This window comes from Portunus trituberculatus, chromosome 14, assembly GCF_017591435.1.
Source record: "Portunus trituberculatus isolate SZX2019 chromosome 14, ASM1759143v1, whole genome shotgun sequence".
Lineage (NCBI taxonomy): Eukaryota > Metazoa > Arthropoda > Malacostraca > Decapoda > Portunidae > Portunus > Portunus trituberculatus.
In genome coordinates, this window is record NC_059268.1 from 19,964,184 (window position 1) to 19,988,183 (window position 24,000).

Genomic DNA, 24,000 nt, shown 5'->3' on the forward strand with positions numbered 1-24,000 from the left:
TGTGTTCCTCGTTAATAGTCTCTCTCTCTCTCTCTCTCTCTCTCTCTCTCTCGTAAAGAACCCAATCAGTCACTCACCATTCATCAAAAACCAGAGAGAGAGAGAGAGAGAGAGAGAGAGAGAGAGAGAGAGAGAGAGAGAGAGAGAGAGAGAGAGAGAGAGGGGCAAGCTACCCCTCCCCCACACACAATGCATGAGTCTCGCCAACTTCTGCGTCACTTTCTACAATGGTCAAGTCTCTCCTCCACGTGACTAGTGGTGAGAGATTACACTTGGAGACGTCAGAGCAGCCACCCCACCCCCCCCTCCTCACTGTCTCTTGTTTGTATCTCCCTTCCTTCGTGACTGTGCTGAAATTAATGCGTCATCCCCTACCCCCCCCTTCTCTCTCTCTCTCTCTCTCTCTCTCTCTCTCTCTCTCTCTCTTACATTCAGTTTTTTTTGGGGTTACTGTATTAATGACCTCTTTGTTTATCTATTCATCTATCTATTATCCTACAGCTAAACCACTCACTCTCTCTCTCTCTCTCTCTCTCTCTTACCACCAGTATTTTAGATCCATATTCTGAAACACTTCCGCGCCTCACAGCACCTTCACTATTTTCAAAGGGCTCTAGTTGAAGTGACACGGGTTTTTAAGGACGTTTCTGTGATTTTAGAGACATGTTAACGAGTTCTCTGCATTACAGACAGGACAAATACTCTAGAACTTAGCTAATCGTCTCTGTGGGCTTTGAAAATGGTCGCGATGAGAGAGAGAGAGAGAGAGAGAGAGAGAGAGAGAGAGAGAGAGAGAGAGAGAGAGAGAGAGGGAGGAGGAGAGTTTTTGAACGCATCGCAGAGAACAAACGAAGTACTTTACTGTTCCTGCCGCTGAAGCAAACTCGCAAGGTTCACACACTCGTAACACCTTCTTTCCACATTACAGAGAGGTCCACGATAACGAAGGAGGCAGTAAAATGTTCACCCTTCCCGTTCACACACTCATAACATCATTCCTTCTTTCAAAATTACTAAGCTAAGATGCGAAGCTAACAGAGGAAGCATTAATATCCCTTCCTCCACGTTCACACACTCGTAACATCCTTCCTTCCTTCAAAACCACTATGCTGACTAAGATGCGAAACTAACAGAGGAATTATGAATACCCCTTGTCCACGTTCACACACTCACCACATCCATTCCTTCCTTCCTCAACAGTGAAATGAGAGAGACGCACACACACGCACACAGAGATAGAGAGCGCCAGCCACCTTGAGGTATTATTATCACCTTGCCAGTGACGAAGAAGGGGCAAGGTGGAGCTAATTTTGGAGTGCTGGTGACAGTATTAGCACAGGAGGAGCAACACCGCACGGATATTTTAGGTAGCATTACGATATTCAGTGGAGCCTCGGGAATGCGTAATATGTGCGCGACTGTCCATTTTAACGACGGTGGAGTTTTTTGTGAAGCTCTCCGCCTCTTTCTCGTGCTGAGCCGTCTATTTGTACTTCATTTAGACGAAGTTCGTATTTTGAAACACTTCCCAGCCACACTTACGCTATTTTTCAACGGTTTCAAGGGTGTTTTTTACAGTTGCTGCGACAGATTAATGAGATTTCTACATTATTAACAGGAGAAACAGTCTTGAGAACCCGGTAATCATCTCTAGCCTTTGAAAACAGTCGAGGCGTGAGAGGAAAGCGTGTGTGGCGAGGATGGTGCTGCGTGATCCACTGTGGCGACACCTAACGGATATAACCGAAAGTAAGAGTTTTGTTGACATTTCACACCTCACCACGACCTTCTTGAAACAGGCTCGTATTCTCAAACCCTTCTGCGCCTCACCTCCACTATTTCAAAAGGCTTTATCTAACTTTACGCGAGTTTTTTAAGGTGTTTTTAGGGTTCTAGAGGCAGTGTCAATATTTTTTTTACAGTAGTAGCTAGAGAAACAGTTTTAAAAGGTTCCAGATAAAGTAATAAGGGTTTTTAAGGTGTCTTCACGGTTCTAGAGGCGGAGTGACAACATTTCTATATTATTAACTGGAGAAACACTCTTGAAAACCCACCTAATCATCTCTGTGGCCTTGGAAAATAGTCGTGGTGTGAGAGAGCAAAGCGTTTCTCGATACGCACTAACAAACACTTAACACATTTCTAATCTCCTGCTGGTGGTGACGCATGACAAAACAAAATGGCAGATACTCTTACAAAGACTACGTAAAACCTTAACCCCTTCAGTACATCGTGAATTCTTGGCGTGGTTAGACGGTTTTATTGACATTAGGAAGAGTCTATAAAGGTCAGAAGACTGATGGCCAGAGTCTTCACTATTTCAACCCCTACCTAAGTTTCTGAAGCTGTATAAAATCGCCAAATGAATATGGAAACACGTCCTGGTATTGAAGGGGTTAATAACGTTTCACTTTTATCCATCACGCTAAAAAAAACACGAGTACTTCTGATTATGCTCCTAACTCTCCTAACTTACCGTCTTCCACAACAACAACCCAACAATGTGGCACTTCTACTATCAACCTCTTCAGTACCATGACGCGTTTCCATATTCATTCTGCTTACTATTTGGTGACTTTATACAGCTTCAGAAACTCATGTGGGGGATTAAAATAGTGAAGACTGGCCGTTAACCTTCTGACCTCCATTGACCCTTACTAATGTCAACAAAATCGTCTAATCACCAAAAATCAAGGTAAAAATGCGTCCCAGTGTTAATCTCCCTTTTATTCAACACCAAATAGTGACAAATTCTTATAATATAACCCTAGTGTATTTCCTCCGAGGCGCAGTAACTGGCTACTAACTACGACGCTGCCCACACTGCGCCCACAAATCATATACATGTTTGCCAAGTATTTCCGGGTTCGCTGTGTGTGTGTGTGTGTGTGTGTGTGTGTGTGTGCCCTTGCCTGCTCCTGCTCCTGCTCTTGCTGGTGGTGGCGTCCCTACAGTTTTAAGGGACGCGACTAGAATAAGATGTACAGCAAGAAGGAAGCTGAATCTCATCCCTGCTCATCATTTAAGGCACAGCACGTAACTCTTCTCTCTCTCTCTCTCTCTCTCTCTCTCTCTCTCTCTCTCTCTCAGAGACGTGAATAACGGTTATAAAGATGATGACAATGAAAATGCAAAGTAATGATGAGAAGGAATTATAAACGAATATATTAGCAACTGAAAAGACGAGGAGGAGGAGGAGGAGGAGGAGGAGGAGGAGGAGGAGGAGGAGGAGGAGGAGGAGGAGGATGAAGAAAATTACAAAGCACAAACTAGCAGCAGCAATTCTTTATACCGTCAATATCCACTCGTAAACTTTACAAATAAACGTTACACAGCGAAAAAATGGGAAGAACAAACTAATAAAAAATGATCTACCCTTTAAAACAACACAGAAAACGGGTTCGAATCAGACGGCGCGGCGCTTCACGAGACACCGAACAAGCCAAGCGATGCAAGATTTGAAGCCCCACCGACGCCGCCGCAGCCGCCGCCGTCGCCACCACCACCACCATCACCACCACCACCACGCTGCTTCTGTCTCCCGCGGGTTATTATGCTCCCTCCACGCTCACGCCGGAGGGAAGAGGGAGGAATTGCAACCGCAAAGATGACCTACAGTTCGTTGGCTGGAGGAGGAGGAGGAGGAGGGAGGGAAGGAAACATGACCTGACACAACAATAATGGTGGAGAGACAGGTATCAGATTTAAACTTTTTTGTAAACTCTCTCTCTCTCTCTCTCTCTCTGTGAAGGGTGGTGAGAGGAGAGGAAAGGGAAATTTGAGAGAAACATCACGCGCATCACTTCACATTATGTTGATCAAAGGTCTCTTAGTTCATGTGTGTGTGTGTGTGTGTGTGTGTGTGTGTGTGTGTGTGTGTGTGTGTGTGTGTGTGTGTGTGTGGCAAAGAGAGCATGACTAAAGACCGTGCCCTACATAGATACACACACACACACACACACATACACAAGCATGTCTTTCTTTCTCTTAAATGTATAAAAACGCTTATGCTATGTACGTATAAGACGGTGTGTGTGTGTGTGTGTGTGTGTGTGTGTGGCGCGGCGTGCAAGCGAGAGAGCTGGACACAAACAAGTCTTCACCAGGGAAAGTGTCTAGTAGAGAGGGGCCAGTAGCGAAGAGGAGGAGGAGGAGGAGGAGGAGGAGGAGGAGGAGGAGGAGGAGGAGGAGGAGGAGGAGGAGGAGGAGGAGGAGGAGGAGGAACGACCTTTCTGTCTGGGCCCACACCACGACTTTCACTCCTCACAACACTCCCAGCAAGTCGCACGCTCACTATCGTCACCACCACCACCACCACCACCACTACTACTATGACGACAACACCACACGACGTAGAAGCGGAGGGAAGGTGAAGGGGATGGCAGGTGGCTGTGGGGGAGGCAGAGTACTTGGCTGGGCTTAGTGGTGGTAGGGGGGGGGGACGGGTCAGGTTAGTTGGCTAGTGTAGAAGTGAAGGAAGGAAGGTTGCTTGAAGTTTTTCAGGTAAGCTATTAATTTTACCTCTACATGAGAGAGAGAGAGAGAGAGAGAGAGAGAGAGAGAGGACAATAGGCTGGTTCAACATTTAATCCACGACGGTCTCTGTGCACGACCTTTGAAGCGAGTAAGGTTCACAGCACACCTCGACCTGCACACCCACTCACTCACTCACTCACTCACAAAACCACTTATTCCTTTCTTCAATTACTCACCCACTCAACCATTCCCTCCACTCACTCACTCACTTACCTAACCACACACACTCACTCACTCACTCACTCAACCAAACACACACTCACTCACACATTTACTCACCAACACACTCATTCCTACCCACCATACACCTGCCCAGGTAAGGAGAGGGAATAAGGAAGGCGTTAAATGGCTGACAGTGATATTGAGATAACTAAAAGGAGTAAACACAGTGAAGCTCTTCAGGAAACACGGGAAAAAATAGCAAGAAATGAAGGAGATATGATGTAGTTTGGTTAAGTTGTGGCTGTTACTACTACTACTACAATAATAACTGACCCAATGAACGAACGCTAAGAGAAGAGTCAACCAGTTCTGTTTAATCGGTCTTTCTGAGAACTCATCACGCTGACCTTTCGACCACTGAGGAAATTACACATCTACTAACAAAGACAAGAAAGAAAAATACGAATGATAAAGCCAGTCACACGCACACACACACACACACACACACACAAAGAAAGGAGGATAAACCGTAAAGGGTACAAGACAAAAAGTGTTGGCGCATCTCATCTTCTTCACCTCCACAGTGTGTCCTCAGCGCTCCTAGTCTCAAGTGAAGTTCTAAGAGGCAAGGACCCGAGGCTGTCACACCGGGGAGGGCGACACAGGTACACAAAAGATGGGAAAGGAACATATTAACTCTTTTACTCGCTGACACCGTGTTCTTACTGTGCTGTCATTTATCCCTGTGTGTGTGTGTGTGTGTGTGTGTGTGTGTGTGTGTGTGTGTGTGTGTGTGTGTGTGTGTGTGTTGTGGGTGGAGGGAGAGGTGATGGAGGACGGTGTGTGATGCAAGATATACTCAGAACACACTCACACACACACAACCACTACAACCACCAGAACCACCTCCTCTACACTAGAAAAAGAAGCGAAACACAGGAAAAGCTGATAAATGATACGAGGCACCTTTATCTAATCTCGGAGAAACATCTAGACTCAGGTTAATGATTCTTGGATGTACACCTGGCGCTCATTTGTAAAGGCGACACATTAACACCTGCATGTGTCCTTGATTACTTCGCTCCTCTCTCACCTGTTGGTATTCCGATGCGACGCTTCTACTTGAGTTAAAAAAAATGTTCAGTAGATCGCTACGATTTAATTAGACTCAATACATTACGAATTTTTAGTGATATTTTTGCTCTGTCTGTCTGTCTGTCTATCTATCTATCTATCTGTCTGTCTGTCTGTCTGTCTGTCTCTCTCTCTCTCTCTCTCTCTCTCTCTCTCTCTCTCTCTCTCTCTCTCTCTCTGTAACTAATTAAAACTGGTGGTGAATATATTTTAGTCAATCGCACATCACTATGGACATTTTCTTCTTTACAACCATTACCTACTTCTTACACTAACGCCACCACCACCACCACCACCACCATCAACACACGTCACAGTACTGCATCATTCCGCAACAAAAGGCCGCAAGGTGACGTGCATTACCGCATCAGTTTCACTTCCTCTGGCGGGTTTTCGTGGGATTGGTAAGAGTGCCTAGCGGGAAGGAAGGGTTAGCGGTCGTGCTGCGTCATCCTAGAGAGGCTTTTGGGGTGTCTGCTGTAGGTTCACGGTAGGTCCGGGGCGTGGTGTATTGTCTGGTAGTCTAAAATGCTTTGCTCTCTCGCCATGACTATAGACTGTCTTAAGAATCGCTTTTCTCTCTCACCGCGACTGTTTCTCAAGGCCGCGGAGATGATTAGCGAGGTTTTCAAGAGTGTTTCTCCAGTTAATAATGTATAAATTTTGTCACTTTGCCTCTAGAACCATAAAAAAATCCTTAAGAAACTCGTGTAAATTTAAATAAAGCCTTATGGAGGTGAAGCACAGAAGTGTTTGAGAATACAAGACTATTTTCAAAGGCTACAAAGATGATAAGCCAGATTCTCAAGACTGCATCTGCTGTTAATAACCTAAAGATCTTGTTAATCTGTCAACATAACCGTAAAAACATATTCCAGGAGGACGTATAAGCTAGTAGTACAATATTTCAGTGGTATATACGAAAAGATATGATCGTGTACGGATTAAAAACACAATAACATATAAACATCGTGTCAAGCCTCATTTAAATACGTGCAAATTATATCCCCATCAGCCTTCATAAAAACAGTCTAAATAAACAAAGAAAACTCGAACAAAACGTTAAGTCAATGCAAATCAATGACCAAAACTCGGCGGCAAAGAAGAACCAGAGGAAAAAAAAACTAATAATCAAGAACATAAAGCAGATTCTGACACGAATTGTTCATAAAGACGAGAGTTTTATGACCAGGAGGAAAAATACTGACTCCTTGACACTGACACTCTAAACAAGCCCCTCTCAGCTGCTGGAATGCTGAGTTGCCTGAGTGCTGAGTGCTGACTGTTGATTCCTCCTGTTGTTTCCTTTAAGTAAGAAGGGAAAACTGGCCAAGGGCAATATATAACAAAATGAAGGCCCACTTAGTTGCCAGGCCCTTTGCAAGTTCGTGAGTTAGCCAAATTAAAAGGGATAAATGTCTTAAAACCTCCTCTTAAATGAAGTCGTCATAGGAAGTTGGAGATACAGAAGCAGGCAGGGAGTTCCAGAGTTTACCAGAGAAAGGTATGTGAATGATTGAGAGTACTGGTTAACTCTTGCATTAGGGAGTTGGACAGAGTAGTAGTGAATTATTGAGAGTACTGATTAACTCTTGCATTAGGGAGTTGGACAGAGTAGTAGTGAATTATTGAGAGTACTGATTAACTTTTGCATTAGGGAATTGGGCAGAGTTATGGTGAGAGGAAGAAGTTAACCTACCACTTGAACCGTAAAAGCAAACTCGAAACACGCGCCACTTCAACTAACAAAGCCTTCTTAAAGTAGCGAAGGTGCCGCGGAGAAGTGACTCAGAATACCGTCCTTTCCGGGTGCTGGCGTCGATATTGTCACCCAGCAAAGCCAGGGAGACACATATATCTCAAACTGACGTCCGTATACAGAAACGCTTAGCTCTCTCACCACGACTGTTTTCCAAAGCCACAGAAACGATTACCGAGGTTTTCAAAAGTGTTTCTCCAATTAGTAAAGTAGAAATATTGTCAACTCTGCCTCTAGAACCGTAAAAACACCTTAAAAACTCACGTAAACTTAAATAAAGCCTTTTGAAATAGTGGAGGTGAAGCACAGAAGTATTTGAGTATACGAGCTTTAACCAGATGAGACCAGACTAAACTAGAGCAAGTTCACTAAGCTTCTATAGCGTGACTCTTCCTTCTCTCTCTCTCTCTCTCTCTCTCTCTCTCTCTCTCTCTCTCTCTCTCTCTGCAGAGTGTGACGTGACTCAGTGACTTAATCTCGAGTAAAACATGTGATAAGAAGTCTTTGATAAATGTGACACGGTGGCGGCGGCGGCTGGGGTGGTGGGAGGGGAAAGTGTCCAGCTGAACTCTACGAACATTCGAGATTGATACGAGAAAAAAAAATAAAGGGTAAAAAACTGGAAAAAAAAAAAAGTTGGCATATGTGTAATTTTTTGAAGACAATGAATAGTTAAATAAAGTGAGCATCTTCGTAACTCTCTCTCTCTCTCTCTCTCTCTCTCTCTCTCTCTCTCTCTCTCTCTCTCTCTTGGCCTTGAGACCATCACAGGAAGAGCGTTTTACCGTCACAACAAACAACAAACAACTCACTTCGGACCTCCTTGTTTACTACGCCCCGGACAGAGAGAGAGAGAGAGAGAGAGAGAGAGAGAGAGAGAGAGAGAGAGAGAGAGAGAGAGAGAGAGAGAGAGAATTAACCCCAAATCACACCCACTGCTCTTGTTTCCCTTTCCTCTGCAACAAGTAACTCAAAATCAAATCAAAATAGAAAGAAGCAAGACAAGGAATACTAAAGAGAGAGAAACAGGAAAATACAGTGAGGTTTTAGTATACATCATACTGCACCATCTAAACGCCCACGGACGCTCCACACTGCCAGGAATGTTTAGCAATGACACACTCGCTTATAGGTAACGAATAAATAGCATTAGCTCCTTCAGTACCCCATGGCATGTCTTCTTAGTCATTCTGCTTACTATTTGACGATTTTACACAGCTTCAGAAACTCATGTGGGGGATTAAAATAGTGAAGACTCAGGCCATTAATCTTCTGACCTCCATAGACAGTTCATAATGTAAAAATCGCCTAATCATACCCAAAACTCATGACAGAAATGCGTTGCAGTATTGAAAGGGTTAAAAGCCGAAAAGATTAACAAACGAGAAGTTATAGAAAACGTTACTAACATATCATTTTTATTCCTACCACCGCCAATGAGCCACTTTTAACCCCTTCAGTACCATGGCGCATTTCCATATTCATTCTGCTTACTATTTGGTGATTTTACACAGTTTCAGAAACTAATGTGGGGGATTGAAATAGTGAAGACGTGAAGACTGTGGCCATTAACCTTCTGCCCTCCAAAGACCCTTGCAAATGTCAATACAATGCTCTAATCGTACACAAAATTCAAGGTAAAATGTGTCCCCACTATTGAAGGGGTTAAATACATTACTTAGGGATATTGAAGTAAGAAATCTTAACTGAAGGTAGGATAGGAAGGAAATGAACGAGAAGCTTGGTAAAATCATAGAATATAGCATGAAATCAGTGGCAATATTACTATTTTTCTCCCTCTTCCCTTCACTCCCTCCCAGAGACTCCGCGAATCAGATTATCGAGCCACACCTTCCCTCCTCACTCACAAGTCACACGGAGGCAAAAAAAAAAAAAAAAAATATGAATCACCCCAAACACGAATTTCTAGAAGAGATAATATTCTACCAAGCAAGAACCAGAGGCAAGAAATCGCTTAATAACAGTACTGGGAACACACACCCACACACACACACACACATACACACATGCACCGTAACGTCTGGGTCCTCGCCAAGATCTAGAGACAGGAAACACACACCTTGCCAACCCTCGTCTCGCCTCACAGCGCCACACTCCCACATCACCACACCCTCACCTGCCTTCAGCTTTTCGCAACCCTCATTTTCTGCCTCGCCAGCGTCTCCTCGTGCTTCCCAGGGAGTCATAAGTTGTATTTAGCACGCCATCTACAACGCCCAAGCCTCGAGTGACGTGTCTTATGAGTGAATGGGTGGTTATACTAAGCTGGCTGACGTACAAACGGGAAATAACCAGGAAAAATACTCTGAAAGGTCTTGTCCTCTCACCACGACTATTTTCAAAAGCCGCAGAGATGATAAGCCGGGTTCTCGAGACTGTTTTTCCTGTTGAGAGTGTAGAAGTGTTACTAATTTGTCGCTAAAACTATAAATACACTCTTGAAAACACGTGTAGCTTTAAATTGAGGGTTTTGAGTTGGCAGGAGTGTCTGGGAGTGCTTGGAGGTGTAAAAATAAGGTATGAAGAGATGTCATGCCTCTCTCATAACCTTAACCCTGACAGCGAGAGAGAGAGAGAGAGAGAGAGAGAGAGAGAGAGAGAGAGAGAGAGAGAGAGAGAGAGAGAGAGAGAGAGAGAGAGAGAGAGAGAGAGAGAATTATGTGTTTTACCTCCACTGTTTCATTTCACGAGACTAACTAACTGACTGACTGACTTGAAAATACAGTTTAGATACACGGAAAGTCACTCCATTGATAGACTTACGCCGGCCTCAGTACAACCACGGGATTATATGACACAGAGACACACACACACACACACACACACACACACTAACAAAACAAGACTTACACAACACAAATGCCACAACGCAAGCCTAAACACGAGTCACCTTCCCTCCTATACTTAAAATCACCCCTTTCGATTCTAAAGCAGGAAAAACCAACCTAAAATACACACACACAAGAGAGAGAGAGAGAGAGAGAGAGAGAGAGAGAGAGAGAGAGAGAGAGAGAGAGAGAGAGAGCAGATGTTACTTAAGTATTAGCCATGACTGCACCACCACCACCACCACCGCTACATAAGGTACTACAGCAGTCTCTAACCAGCTGACACTCACCACCTCCCGCCAAAAGCCAGTAATCATATGCAGCCTCCCTCCCGTAAGCATGATTCAACCCTCACTTGGATGACTTACGTAAATGCTAGTGTGTGTGTGTGTGTGTGTGTGTGTGTGTGTGTGTGTGTGTGTGTGTGTGTGTGTGTGTGTGAGGAAGCTGACCTACCCAATGAGTTTCTTTTGAACCCGATAACAACACGACGCAGAGAGAGAGAGAGAGAGAGAGAGAGAGAGAGAGAGAGAGAGAGAGAGAGAGAGAGAGTATGTCAATCCGCGTGAGAATGTTACATAAAATCGACTTCACCTCACATGTTTATATACAACTCAAAACCTTCATTATGGACACACACACACACACACACACACACACACACACACACACACACACACACACACACCACTTGAAACACCCTCAGTAAACACTCCAGCTAGTAATACACACCATTAAGAGCCGATCCTCATATAAGTGGCGTGTAAATATATCAAACTTTCGATACTAATTGATCTCTTGAAACTCGTCTTATCAAACTGACATAGCTTTCCTCCTCACCTCTCTCTCTCTCTCTCTCTCTCTCTCTCTCTCTGGTGATCACTCGTGCGGTCAAACAAACAGTTCTTTCACGCCGACGCAACATGACGCCTCGCCACCACCAACTACACGACTTACGCTCTTCATTCCACTCCATCGCCACTGCCGCCCCCAAAGAGAGAGAGAGAGAGAGAGAGAGAGAGAGAGAGAGAGAGAGAGGAAGTGTTTAAGTTCTTAACGATATAGTTGTTGATATGTTTTCAATTAGGGTTTTTGTTTTCTTAATTACTATGTTCTCTCTCTCTCTCTCTCTCTCTCTCTCTCTCTCTCTCTCTCTCACCTGACACGCCCAACAACAGGTGTGACACGAAAACTGATGCAATTACTCCGCCCTGCCATGTCTTTACCTCACACCTGCTGGAGTCACCTACGCCCACCGCCCATCACACGCCCGCACGCCACGCCCGCACACCCTTCGCCTCTGCTCCACCACCAGATACCCAGCGGAAAATGTTATCCACTGCACCACACACACACACACACACACACACACACACACACAAAAGGCGTTGAGGATTTGCTACATTATTTCTATCTTCAATCCACGCCCATGCCCTGATCTTCTCATTAACACCGTGGTATAAGTTCTTTCACCATCACTGTCACGGTAACTTCAGCTAACATCACCACCACCATCACCACCACGAAGAATTCTTTGTAAACACCCAAGCATTTCACAACTTTGGTTTCCTTTTCTTCACACACACACACACACACACACAGCACACTCACAAACGCACGCACACACAGTCTTCACTACATACACACGGCGTCCTGTAGGGAAGAACTTCAGTGTGTAGTCCACTTGTAAACGTAAGAAAACACTGTAAAGTCGCACAATCCGTCCCCAATGCGTCTAGTGTGTTAATGGGGCCACGCAGACCGAGACCCACCATGAGCCAGGGAAAGCGGGGACCAACACTTCACTCGTCGGAGGTTAGCACACAACTGACTGAGTTTGAGTCTTGAGGCGAGAACCCAATGCGCGGACACTGGGTTGCGAGTCGCTCTGCCACTGTTGTTGCTGATGTGTGTGTGTGTTGGTGGTGGTGGTGGTGCTGGTAGTGGGTAGTGGTGGTTGTTTTGGGTACTGCTGTTGTTCTGCTGTTGTTGTGTTGGTTGTGGTGATGCTGGTACTAGTGGTGGTGGTGGTTTCTGTTGTATTCTTGGTGGTGGTGGTGTACGTCAGAGCAAGTTGGCATTACATTTTGGCCCACGGGAAACAGCGTTGTGAGCCTACCACCACCACCACCACCACTACTACCACAACCACCACCACTACCCGTAGCACCACCACAGCTGACACTGACACTACCAGCTTGCCAGGTTCCTCTTATCAACACCACTACCTCCACCACCACACCGCCTGTCCCACAACTACCTACCTCTACACCACCACCACCACCACCACCACTATCACCACCACCGCCTCTGCCGCCACCATCACCACTGCACGCTGCTGTAACTAGTTTGTCTCACCACCACCGCCGCCACCACCATCACCGCTGCCACCAGTTCATCCACTAAAACCAGTCCAGTCCACCACCACCACCACCAAACCAGTCTTTATATTGTGCCAGGAAAAAAAAAAAGAAAGAAAAGATGTCTATGCGCGAGCGTCTTGAGAGAGAGAGAGAGAGAGAGAGAGAGAGAGAGAGAGAGAAATTACCTCATAGTTTACCAGTGTACATCTCTCTCTCTCTCTCTCTCTCTCTCTCTCTCTCTCTCTCTCTCTCTCTTGTAGGTCACCAGGTGTTCCGTTACCTATGTCGTCTCTGGAGTCACGTGTGTGTGTGTGTGTGTGTGTGTGTGTGTGTGTGTGTGTGTGTGTGTGTGTGTGTGTGTGTGTGTGTGTCTTCCGCCCATTGTAGGGGCTGGCCACAACACTGCCTGTCTTCTTTTGGCAAACACACACACACACACACACATGGTTTTGCAAGACACACGGGAGAAAAAACGTGGGGGTTGTACAATCACTCCTATTTATGTATGGGCACGTGTACCTCTCTCTCTCTCTCTCTCTCTCTCTCTCACACACACACACACACACACACACTCCTATACATATTTCCCAAGAAAGTCAATGAGCTAATTAAAGTATGTGTAGGCAGCAGTTTGGACCCCTAGCAAGGCGGGGCGGGGCGGGTTGAGCACTAGTATGGAAATGTGCAGAGGAAGGACGAAGGAGGAAGGGAGGACGGGAGAGGAGTTGGAAATGAATGCCGGTGTTAGTGTCTGTGAGGGGCGGAGAGGGCTGGGATGGGAAGGGAACGGGTGGTATGGAACAGGTCACAGGTGTATAATGAAGTACTGTTATCTACTTCTACTGCTACTACTACTACTACTACTACTACTACTACTGGCTACCTACTGCCTGTCCTTCTTCCAAATTTGCACCACTAAAACGTTTCCCATGGAGGAGGAGGAGGAGGAGGAGGAGGATGCATGCAGGTGGAGTGTGAGGAAGGAACAAGTAGAGGAAAAAATAAGGAGAGGATACGCAAGGAGAATAAAAAAAGGAAGAGGAGAGAAGGAGGAAAATAAGAGAGAAAGAGAGATAAAGAAAGAGAGAACGAAGATGAGGGAGGGAGAAGAAGAAGAAGAAAAAGCAGCGTAAGGCCAAAATAGACCAGGTGCGTGAGACAAAAAAAGGAAGAGGAGGAAGAGGAAGAAGAAGAAGAAGGAAGAAGAGGAAGAAATGGAAGATACAAAAGGGAGACGAACACGGGAAAAAAAAAGAAAAAAGAAGATAGGGTACAAACGAGAAAAAAAAGGTGAAAGAAGAGGAAGAGGAGAAGGAGAAGGAAGAAGAAGTAGAAAAAAAGTAGGAGAAATGGTAGAGAACGAAGAGATAGAAAAACAAAAAGTGAGGAGAGAATACATAGAATAAAGAAAAGAAAAGGAAGATGGTGAGAAGAGAAGAAGACGAGGAAGAGGAGGAAGAGGAGGAGGAGATGGAAGAGGACAGGTAAAATGAGAGGAAAGAGAAGAAAGGGGAAGACAAAAAAAGGAAGGAGAAGGAGGGAAGAAAAACTAGGAGGAGGAGGAGGAGGAGGAGGAGGAGGAGGAGGAGGAGGAGGAGGAGGAGGAGGAGACCTTGAGAAATCCCTGAGAGCTGGTCTCCTGCCTGAGCACATATACATCTCCTGACGAAGGCTTCTCCTCTGCATATCTTTCCACTTAACCTTCATGTTCACTTCACCTTATACAGAAGCCTAGGAGACGTGCGTGTGCGTGTGCGTGTGTGCCTGTATGTGTGGGAGAACTGCCAAGGGGAAAAATAACTATAATAGAAATAAAGACCTACTAGAATTGCGGTCTCGTAAAAGATTAGGAAGATTTAGTCAAAGTGGGACAAATGTGTTGGCACCTCTCGCTTAAAAGAAGTTAGTTGTAGGAAGTGGAAATACAGAAGCAGGTAGGCAGTTCAGTGTGTGTGTGTGTGTGTGTGTGTGTGTGTGTGTGTGTGTGTGTGTGTGTGTGTGTGTGTGTGTGTGTGTGTGTGTGTGTGTGTGGAGCTACTACTACTGAAATAAACCTAACTAATCACTTCTTATTTTCACCTATTTCCACGTTTTCTGTCTTTTACGAATGTGTCTAAATAAAAAAATAAATAAAAATGAAAGTAAAATCAGTTTATAAAGTAAATAGGACACAAAAACAAAAGTCACATAACCTCCGTCCGGTGATGTCATTCACACACACACACACACACACACACACACACACACACACACACACACACACACACACACACACACACACACACACAGTTGAAGGCCACCCACTCCCTCTCTCTCTCTCTCTCTCTCTCTCTCTCTCTCTCTCTCTCTCTCTCTCTCTCTCTCTCTCATACACTCACGCATTGAATTCTCCTGACTATATCACTAATTACTTTACATTAAACTCCTTTCCTTGCTTGTTATACCCTCCTACAGCTGCCTCTGCCCTTCCATTGCTCGCTCATCGTCCCATCGCCCCGCCACGCCCCTCCACGCTACCTTGGAGACTTCCCCGCTATACCATGCCTCACCACGCGTCCCCACGAACACTGATCTCCTAACTTCCTAGTCCAACGGGGTTTTGTTTTTTTTGGCGCCTTCCTCGTGGGGGTTTAAACGTCGTTCGTGTGTTTTTGTGTTTCTATCTCCTCTTCTTCTTCTTCTTCTTCCTCCTTCTCTTTTACTACTTCTTCGTTTTCGTTACTGATTTCCTCTATTCCTTTCTTCCTTCCATCTTTCTCTCTTTCTTTTCGTTCCTGCTGCATCTCCCCTCCTCCTCCTCCTCCTCCTCCTCCTCCTCCTCCTCCTCCACCTCTCCCACTTTACATACAGACACACACACACACACACACACACACACACACACACACACAAAGCACGTCACAGGATGGATGAGTGTACGTAAGCATGGGGATTCACTAAAATGAGTGTGTGTGTGTGTGTGTGTGTGTGTGTGTGTGTGTGTGTGTGTGTGTGTGTGTGTGTGTGTGTGTGTGTGTGTGTGTGTGTGTGTGTGTGTGTGTGTGTGTGTGTGTCCTTTACTGAATCATAACTACAAGATCATAGCCACCACCACCACCACCACCACCACTACCATAACAGCAACAACAACAACCCGGAAAGACGAGGTAAAGATAGTCTAGGTACCTTGCATGTTATCCACTACGGAAGAAGAAGTTAGACGCATTATTAGCATACAAGGAAGAGAGAGAGAGAGAGAGAGAGAGAGAGAGAGAGAGAGAGAGAGAGAGAGAGAGAGAGAGACGTAGCACACTTGTCAGAATGCTAGCCACGTGTGGAAGACCCTCTGCCGGCCCTCATAAACTACAGTGAACGAACCACAAACTTCTGACCTCCACGCAGACGTCATGCAGGCCAGACCACCTTTGTAAATTGTGACGGTTTGATCTGCATCGCCAATCGCTCCCACGTCTTATATCTCCTTTGCTCCTAACGCATAAACTCTCGTGGAAATTAATGGTGAGTGTCTAGAGTCCCCTCGTGATTCTTCTGCTTGTTTTAAGTTGTCTCTTCGCTTCCTTGTGTGAAATTACTCGTGGTTTTGAAGATATAGTTTCGTTACCTAAAATTTTCAGCACATTTAAAGAACAAATGTATAGGGTATGATGAATTATGGTTTTTCTAGTGTTTGAATCGTTAGTAAGTCAATTTTGAGGGTGCTTCCATGATTCTACGAACAGTTTAACCCTTTCAGTACTGGGACGCATTTCTACCGTGAGTTTTGGATGTTGATTAGACGATTTTATTTGCGTTAGGAAGGGTCTGTGGAGGTCAAAAGATTAATGGCCGGAGTCTTCACTATTTTAATCCCCCACATAAGTTTCTGAAGCTGCATAGTCACCAAATTACAAGCAGAATTAATGTGAAAATGCGTCCTGGTACTGAAGGGCTTAAACATTTCTACACATTCAGGGGAATCATGTGACTTATTAACTGATCTGTGCTCTTGGAAAACAGTCCTCTTGAAAGCCTGGAGCGTGAACAAATACCGTCTTTACTTACTCACTAATGAAACTACGTGTGATGCATATACTAGACCAGGACACGGCGCCAGTCTGAGGGTGTACTCTTAGTTAGACAGAGGAAAAACAATGGAGCTTCTTACATTATTATCACATCCCTTTACGTTAAAATTTGACCACTAACACATCACTGGGCCTGGATACACACTTAAACACGGCGCCAATCTGTGGGTGCATACTCAGACAGGAAAAACAATGGAGCTTCTTACATTAATTATTACATCTATTTACATTAACTCCTTCAATACTGGGACACATTTTTACCTTGAGATTTGAGATTTGTATTGACATTAGGAAGGGACTATGGAGGTCTTCACTATTCTAATCATCACATAAGTTTCTGAAGCTGTATAAAATCACAAACAGTAAGCAGAATGATCGAAAGGCGTCGTGAAGAAGCCAAAATTTGACCACTAACACATTATCAGGCCTGTATACACACTCACACTCAAACACACACACTCCCTCTCTCTGGCCAGACGCACCGACCAAGCAAGGAAGGGCAAAGCGAAGTGGGTGACTAAGCTTCCCGAGACGGAGCAAAGATTCTGTCATACCAGCGCTGCATAACCTTGGGTGGTGCGGGAGTCAGGCCACGGAGCTCCAGCGGCGGACGGCTCCCTCCAAAGAACATAACATAAGAAAAGAGGGAAGCTGCAAGAGACCACCAGGCTTACACGAGGCAGTCCCTGCGTGTTTAGAGCTACCTAATTCCATCTATCATGCCCATCCATGAACTTATCTAATCTTCTTTTAAAGTTCCGTATTGACTCAGACCTGACCGTAAAGTGCACTGAAGGAAGGCGAAGGTGGAGGGGGTGTATGAGTTTAATCCCTTCAGTATACCATGACGCGTTTTCGTATTTATTTTGCTTACTATTTGGTGACTTTATACAGCTTCAGAAACTCATGTGGGGGATTCAAACAGTGAAGACTCTGGCCATTAATCTTCTGACCTCCATACATCCTTCCTAATGTCAATAAATTGGTCTATTCGTACCCAAAACTCATGGTAAAAATGCGTCTCAGTACTGAAGGGGTTAATTTCGTGTCTGTTGCTTTGTTTTTCATTTGTTATCTTATTTATTTACTTATTTATTCATTAACATTCATCCTAACGTGTTCTAGACTTTAAGACACATATGTATACTCAAGTGTCTTCAATAAGTGACTAGAGTAAGAAACACATCATTAGCCTTCTCACTTTCCTTCTTACAATTCTTCACATGCAATTTTCTAAGACACATTCATCCTAACGTGTCCTAGACTTTAAGACACATATGTATACTCAAGTGTCTTCAATAAGTGACTAGAGTAAGAAACACGTCACTAGCCTTCTCACTTTCCTTCTCACAATTCCTCACATGCAATTTCCTATGATACATTCGTCCTAACGTGTTCTAGACTTTAAGACACATATGTACTCAAGTGTCTTCAATAACAGTGACCAGAGTAAGAAACACGTCACTAGCCTTCTCACTTTCCTTCTCACAGTTCCTCCCAGTGCCCAGAATACCAACAAACAGTGAAAGCAATGACAGAGTTCAAAGGGCAATATTTTGATTTTACTCGTTGCATTTAACTTGGTGATGACTCCAGTGTGGTTGGGAGAGTCGTTCATTACTGAGGCAAAGAGTGAATACTTGCATGCCCAAACTGGCGTCCTTGATGGAGAGCCTTGGCTGGTAGTACTGGAAGTGTGTCCTGGATGTGGTGTGCTTGCTTGGCTGGTGTTCACGAAGGACTCAAAGATAATTACTTCTTGTTGTTCTCTCTCTCTCCCTCTTCCTTCTCGTACTTCCTCTTCTTTTCCTCCTCTTCCCTTCGTCTCTCTTCCTCTTCCTCTCCCACTCGTCTTTATCTTGTGTTTTATTTCTTTATTTATATCGTAGAGAATACAATTTTTAAAGAGATTTTCACAGGTTTGTCTCTTCTTTATTTCTTTACGTAAATATCGCAGAGAATGCAACTTTTAACCCCTTCAGTACCGGAACACATATTTACCTTGAGATTTATGTGCGATTAGACCATTTTTATTGACATTAGGAAGGGTCTATGAGGTCAGAAGATTAATGGTCACAGTCTTCACAGTACTGAGGGAGCTAAAAGTTGTATGTTCTATGTATCTAATGTTTAAGTAAAAAAAATGAATACAAAAACAAAAGTGTGAGTCTTTTAAACATTGTAATCTCTATGTATCTAATGTTTACGTCAAGAAATGAGTGCAAAAATCTGTGACGCGTTTCCATATTCATTTTGCTAACTGTTTGGTGATTTTACACAGCTTCAGAAACTTATGTGTGTGATTAAAATAGTGAAGACTGTGGCCATTAATCTTCTGACTTCCATAGACTCTTCCTTATGTCAATAAAATGGTCTAATTGTACACAAATCTCACGCTAAAAATGTATCCCAGTATTAAAGGTGTATTAAGACATTATGTAGAGTAGATACAGAAAGGCTTGGCTTATGAAATCCCACCATGATCAGTAGACAGCAAGAGGTAAATTCCATAGAACTCCTAATACCGTATAGGAAAAGTTATATCTGGCATTTTTTTTTTTTTTTTCTATGCAGGAGGGACAGCCGGCCAAAGGGCACCAAAATGTGGAAAAAAAACGGCCCACTATGTTGCCAGTTCCCTAAAAGACATGAGAGTTAACCAACATTCAGGGACAAATGTCTTGACACCTCTCTCTTAAAAGAAGTCAAGTTGTAGGAAAACGGAAATATAGAAGCAGGCAGGGATTTCCAGAGTTTACCGGTGAAAGGTATGAATGATTGAGAGTGCTGATTAACTCTTGCATTAGAGAGTTGAACAGAATAGGTGCTTCAGAAGTGTACCCTTGCAAAGCCGCACGCGGGAAATACCAAGGGAAGGTTCACGTGTCTGGCAGCGAGAGAGAGCGACAAGCCAACACACGTGATACACCGCCTGCTAAATGTGAGACTTAGAAAAAAACATTATATCGCTCTCTAATCCAAACCGCGGGGAGAGAAGCTTAGTGGATGTACTGCCAGCGTTCCTTACTCGTGACAGTTCAAGTGAGGCGTTAATTGGTGCCTCCGTGTGTGTCGTGATTGCAAGGAAAGCGCTGAGGGACAATGCACTGCTGATGACACACACACAGAAATGGTCCGTATTCAGAAACGCTTTCCTCTCTCACCACTAGTTTCCAAGGCCACAGAGATGATTGGCAGGGTTTGCAAGTGTGTTTCTACAGTTAATAATGTAGAAATTGTGTCACTCTGCCCCTAGAACAGTAAAAACACTTTAAAAATCTCGTGTAAATTTAGATAAAGCCTTTGGAAATAGTGGAGATTCGGAAATGCTTTGTTCTCTCACCAAGACTATTTTCCAAGACCACAGAGATGATTGGCAGGGTTTGCAAGTGTGTTTCTACAGTTAATAATGTAGAAATTGTGTCACTCTGCCCCTAGAACAGTTAAAAAAACACCTTAAAAAACTCGTGTAAACTTAAATAAAGCCTTTGAAATACAGGTGAAGCACAGAAGTGTTTGAGAATATGAGTCTGAAATACAGCGACAGATTTTCATGAATTCTTATAGATGAAGTGAAGGGTTTTCTAAGAGAGTTTATGAGGTTTTAGTGCAATATTATAAAGGTTTCATTGTTATTAACAGTAAGGACACTCTAGGAGGCTCACTGGCCCACTCTGTCCAACCAGCCAGGTGTGTGAGGTTTAATGGTTAGTGGTGCTCTCTCTCTCTCTCTCTCTCTCTCTCTCTCTCTCTCTCTCTCTCTCACACACACACACACACACACACACACACACACACACACACACACACACACACACACACACACACCTGTTCACGAAGTAGTGTTTCTCAGAAGTCTAATTGTAAAACACTTGACTCCTAAAAGCGTCCAGTCTGTACTAGAAACACACACACACACACACACACACACACACACACACACACACTAGTTGGCCCCCACACGTCTGGCATCGCTAGTCCTCGTTACTGAGAAAATAGTTTTACTCTTGCATTTTCCTCTTAAGATCACCAACATCTTAACAATGGTTCCTGGTGCTCAGAATATGCATGACTTTCTGCTCCATTTCCTGCTCGCTTGTAGTAGTAGTAGTAGTAGTAGTAGTAGTAGTAGTAGTAGTAGTAGTAGTAGTAGTAGTAGTGAAAGCTGTGTTGGCGTTAATATTAGTAGTAGGTAACAGTAGCATCAATAGTAGTAGTAGTAGTAGTAGTAGTAGTAGTAGTAGTAGTAGTAGTAGTAGTAGCAGTAGCAGTAGCAGTAGCAGTAGCAGTAGTAGCAGCAGCAGTCATCACTCAGCAGCAGACAACAGTACCATCAACCACAAACAAAAACCCAAAACAACAACAACAACAACAACCACCACAGCAAGAAAGAAAGTTAACAAGCCTTTCTAAACGAGAGCGTCTGCAGAGGAGGCGGTGACTCAAAGAAAAAAGGAAGAACGAAAAAAAGAAAAAAGCAGACGGGGAGAGAGAGAAAGAGAGAGAGAGAAGTGAGAGCGAGGAAGCAGAAGATAGGCAGGTTATGAGGTTGACCAGGCAAGTGGAGGAGGTAGGTATATAGGGCATGTACTGGCGGGCGTGGAGGGCGTGGAGGGAGGGCGTGGCAGGGCGTGGAGGGCAGCAGGCAGGCATTTCCTTGGACAACAAACAGCACGAGTCTTCTGTTCGCTGTCTTACTCAGTGCGACTCCCACTTAACCTAAAACACGCGAGTCATACTGCATAGGAAGTCGTGTGTTCTCTCTCTCTCTCTCTCTCTCTCTCTCTCTCTCTCTCTCTCTCTCTCTCTCTCTCTCTCTTACGTCAGTTCCTTACGCTCTAAGTTGTTTACTGCCACGAGAACTTGGCAGAGGAATAAGTTTTCACATATATATCTGTCTGTCTGCCTGTCTGTCTGCTTGTCTGTCTGCCTGCTTGTTTGCCTGTCTGCCTACCTGTGTGTCTACCTGTCTGCCTGTCTGTAAGGATGTTTCTGTAACTCTAGTGACATGTTAACAAGTTTTCTGCATTATCAACAGGACAAATACTCTTTAGAACTCGGCTATTCGTCTCAGTGATCTGAAAATTATCGCAGAGAGAGAGAGAGAGAGAGAGAGAGAGAGAGAGAGAGAGAGAGAGAGAGAGAGCCTATCTACTCATCTTGAACACAACAAAGCACCACACGCTGACCTCAATCACAACACTACCCCTCTGCCTAGCTTCTCTCGGGCCACAGCAAGCAAGGGGGATGGTCAAGGTCTGGTTATAGCGGGAGGAATGAATGAGTGGAGGGCAGCAGTGGAAGAAGAAGGCACACGGTGGACAGGTAAGGAAAACAATGCCAGCTGATGGAGTTGGGACACTTCCACCTAACTATTTCTGGCACCTCAGCTGGTACACACACACACACACACACACACACACACACACACACACACACACACACACACACACACACACACACACACACACACACACACACGCACACATGTAAGTATTTGATAGAGACAAGCCAAAGAAAAGTAAATTATGTACACTATGCCCTCTCTCTCTCTCTCTCTCTCTCTCTCTCTCTCTCTCTCTCTCTAAGCCTGCAGGAAAAACATATAATTAACTTAAGACTTGCAATTTGTGTGTGTGTGTGTGTGTGTGTGTGTGTGTGTGTGTGTGTGTGTGTGTGTGTGTGTCCCAACGCGCGCACACTTACAGCCTTATATAGCTAAAGAAGAAGTTGAACAGACAGGATAGTTTGCGAAATTTCTGTTGCCATCACCACCACCACCACCACCACCACCACCACTAATACCACAACTACTACAACTACTATGCAATTTTGTGAGTCTACCTCAATGGCGCCTGCACATTTCTGGTCTTGAACACGTGGCATTTTAACTTGTCACCCGAGGATTCCACCAGACACACACACACACACACACACACACACACACACACACACACACACACACACACACCCTATCACGGATTTTTCTATCATGTGACTGGTTATGTGACTCCTCCTCCTCCTCCTCCTCCTCCTCCTCCTCCTCCTCCTCCTCCTTTTTTCCTCCTCCTCTTACAAGCCGTAAGGAGCGGCCAGAGAGAGAGAGAGAGAGAGAGAGAGAGAGAGAGAGAGAGAGAGAGAGAGAGAGAGAGAGAGAGAGGATAATTGTTTCTCTTGGGATGTAAGATATGTTACAAATTTTCCTCTCTCTCTCTCTCTCTCTCTCTCTCTGTAGTAGTAGTAGTAGTAGTAGTAGTAGAATGGAGAGAGAGAGAGAGAGAGAGAGAGAGAGAGAGAGAGAGAGAGAGAGAGAGAGAGAGAGAGAGAGAGAGAGAGAGAGTCAGACACAAGCAATATATCATGATGTGACTTGAATTGCACTGAAGATTTCGAAATGTCGGCATGAACAATTTATCCAACATTTGTGGAATTGAAGCTGTTATGACAAGAATGTGCCAGAGAGAGAGAGAGAGAGAGAGAGAGAGAGAGAGAGAGAGAGAGAGAGAGATGACAGTGATGATAGTAGAGACGAGGGGAAATATTGGAATGCTGATCTCTCTCTCTCTCTCTCTCTCTCTCTCTCTCTCTCTCTCTCTCTCTCTCTCTCTCTCTCGCCATCCCCACCACCACCACCGTATCACCGCAGACCCGCATTTCTGATCATATGATGAGAGTGTGGGGCGTCACTATCTTCCCTCCTCGCTAGTACATTACGATGACGATGGTGATGAAGCTGTAGACACGAGGTAAAGTCAGGCACACCCCCTCTCTCTCTCTCTCTCTCTCTCTCTCTCTCTCTCTCTCTCTCTCTCTCTCTTACGTCAGTTTCTTACGCTCTAAGTTGTTTACTGCCACAAGAACTTGGCAGAGAGATAAGTTTTCACATATATATCTCTCTCAGTCTGCCTGTTTGTCTACTTGCTTGTTTGCCTGTCTGCCTTCCTATGTGTCTACCTGCCAGCCTGTCTGTCTGCCTGTAAGGATGTTTCTGTAACTCTAGTGACATGTTAACAAGTTTTCTGCATTAACAATAGGACAAATACTCTTACTTCGCTTATTCATTTCCTTGTGTGACTCCAGTACAACAGCGTTTCCTAGTCGTGGGTGATGCGTACACTATGTATGACCCGTGC

General features: G+C 44.6%; 1 protein-coding gene across 14 annotated transcripts in view; it reads right to left on the reverse strand.

The window, feature by feature from the left end:
* Positions 1-24,000, reverse strand: part of LOC123503796 (dual 3',5'-cyclic-AMP and -GMP phosphodiesterase 11-like) — a 142,853-nt gene that overhangs the window by 74,045 nt on the left and 44,808 nt on the right. For 3 of the 14 annotated variants that reach the window (XM_045253803.1, XM_045253802.1, XM_045253798.1), the window contains exon 1: positions 12,213-12,605. The exons of 5 other annotated variants lie outside the window; for them this stretch is intronic. Coding sequence is in view for 3 of the 9 variants with exons in the window: in XM_045253797.1 (XP_045109732.1) it covers positions 12,084-12,215 (132 nt within the window). In the remaining 6 variants the exon portion in view is untranslated. Of the gene's footprint in view, positions 1-12,083; positions 12,606-24,000 lie in introns of those variants that run through there. 6 more of the 14 variants (XM_045253797.1, XM_045253796.1, XM_045253817.1 and 3 more) reach the window with 4 other exon arrangements.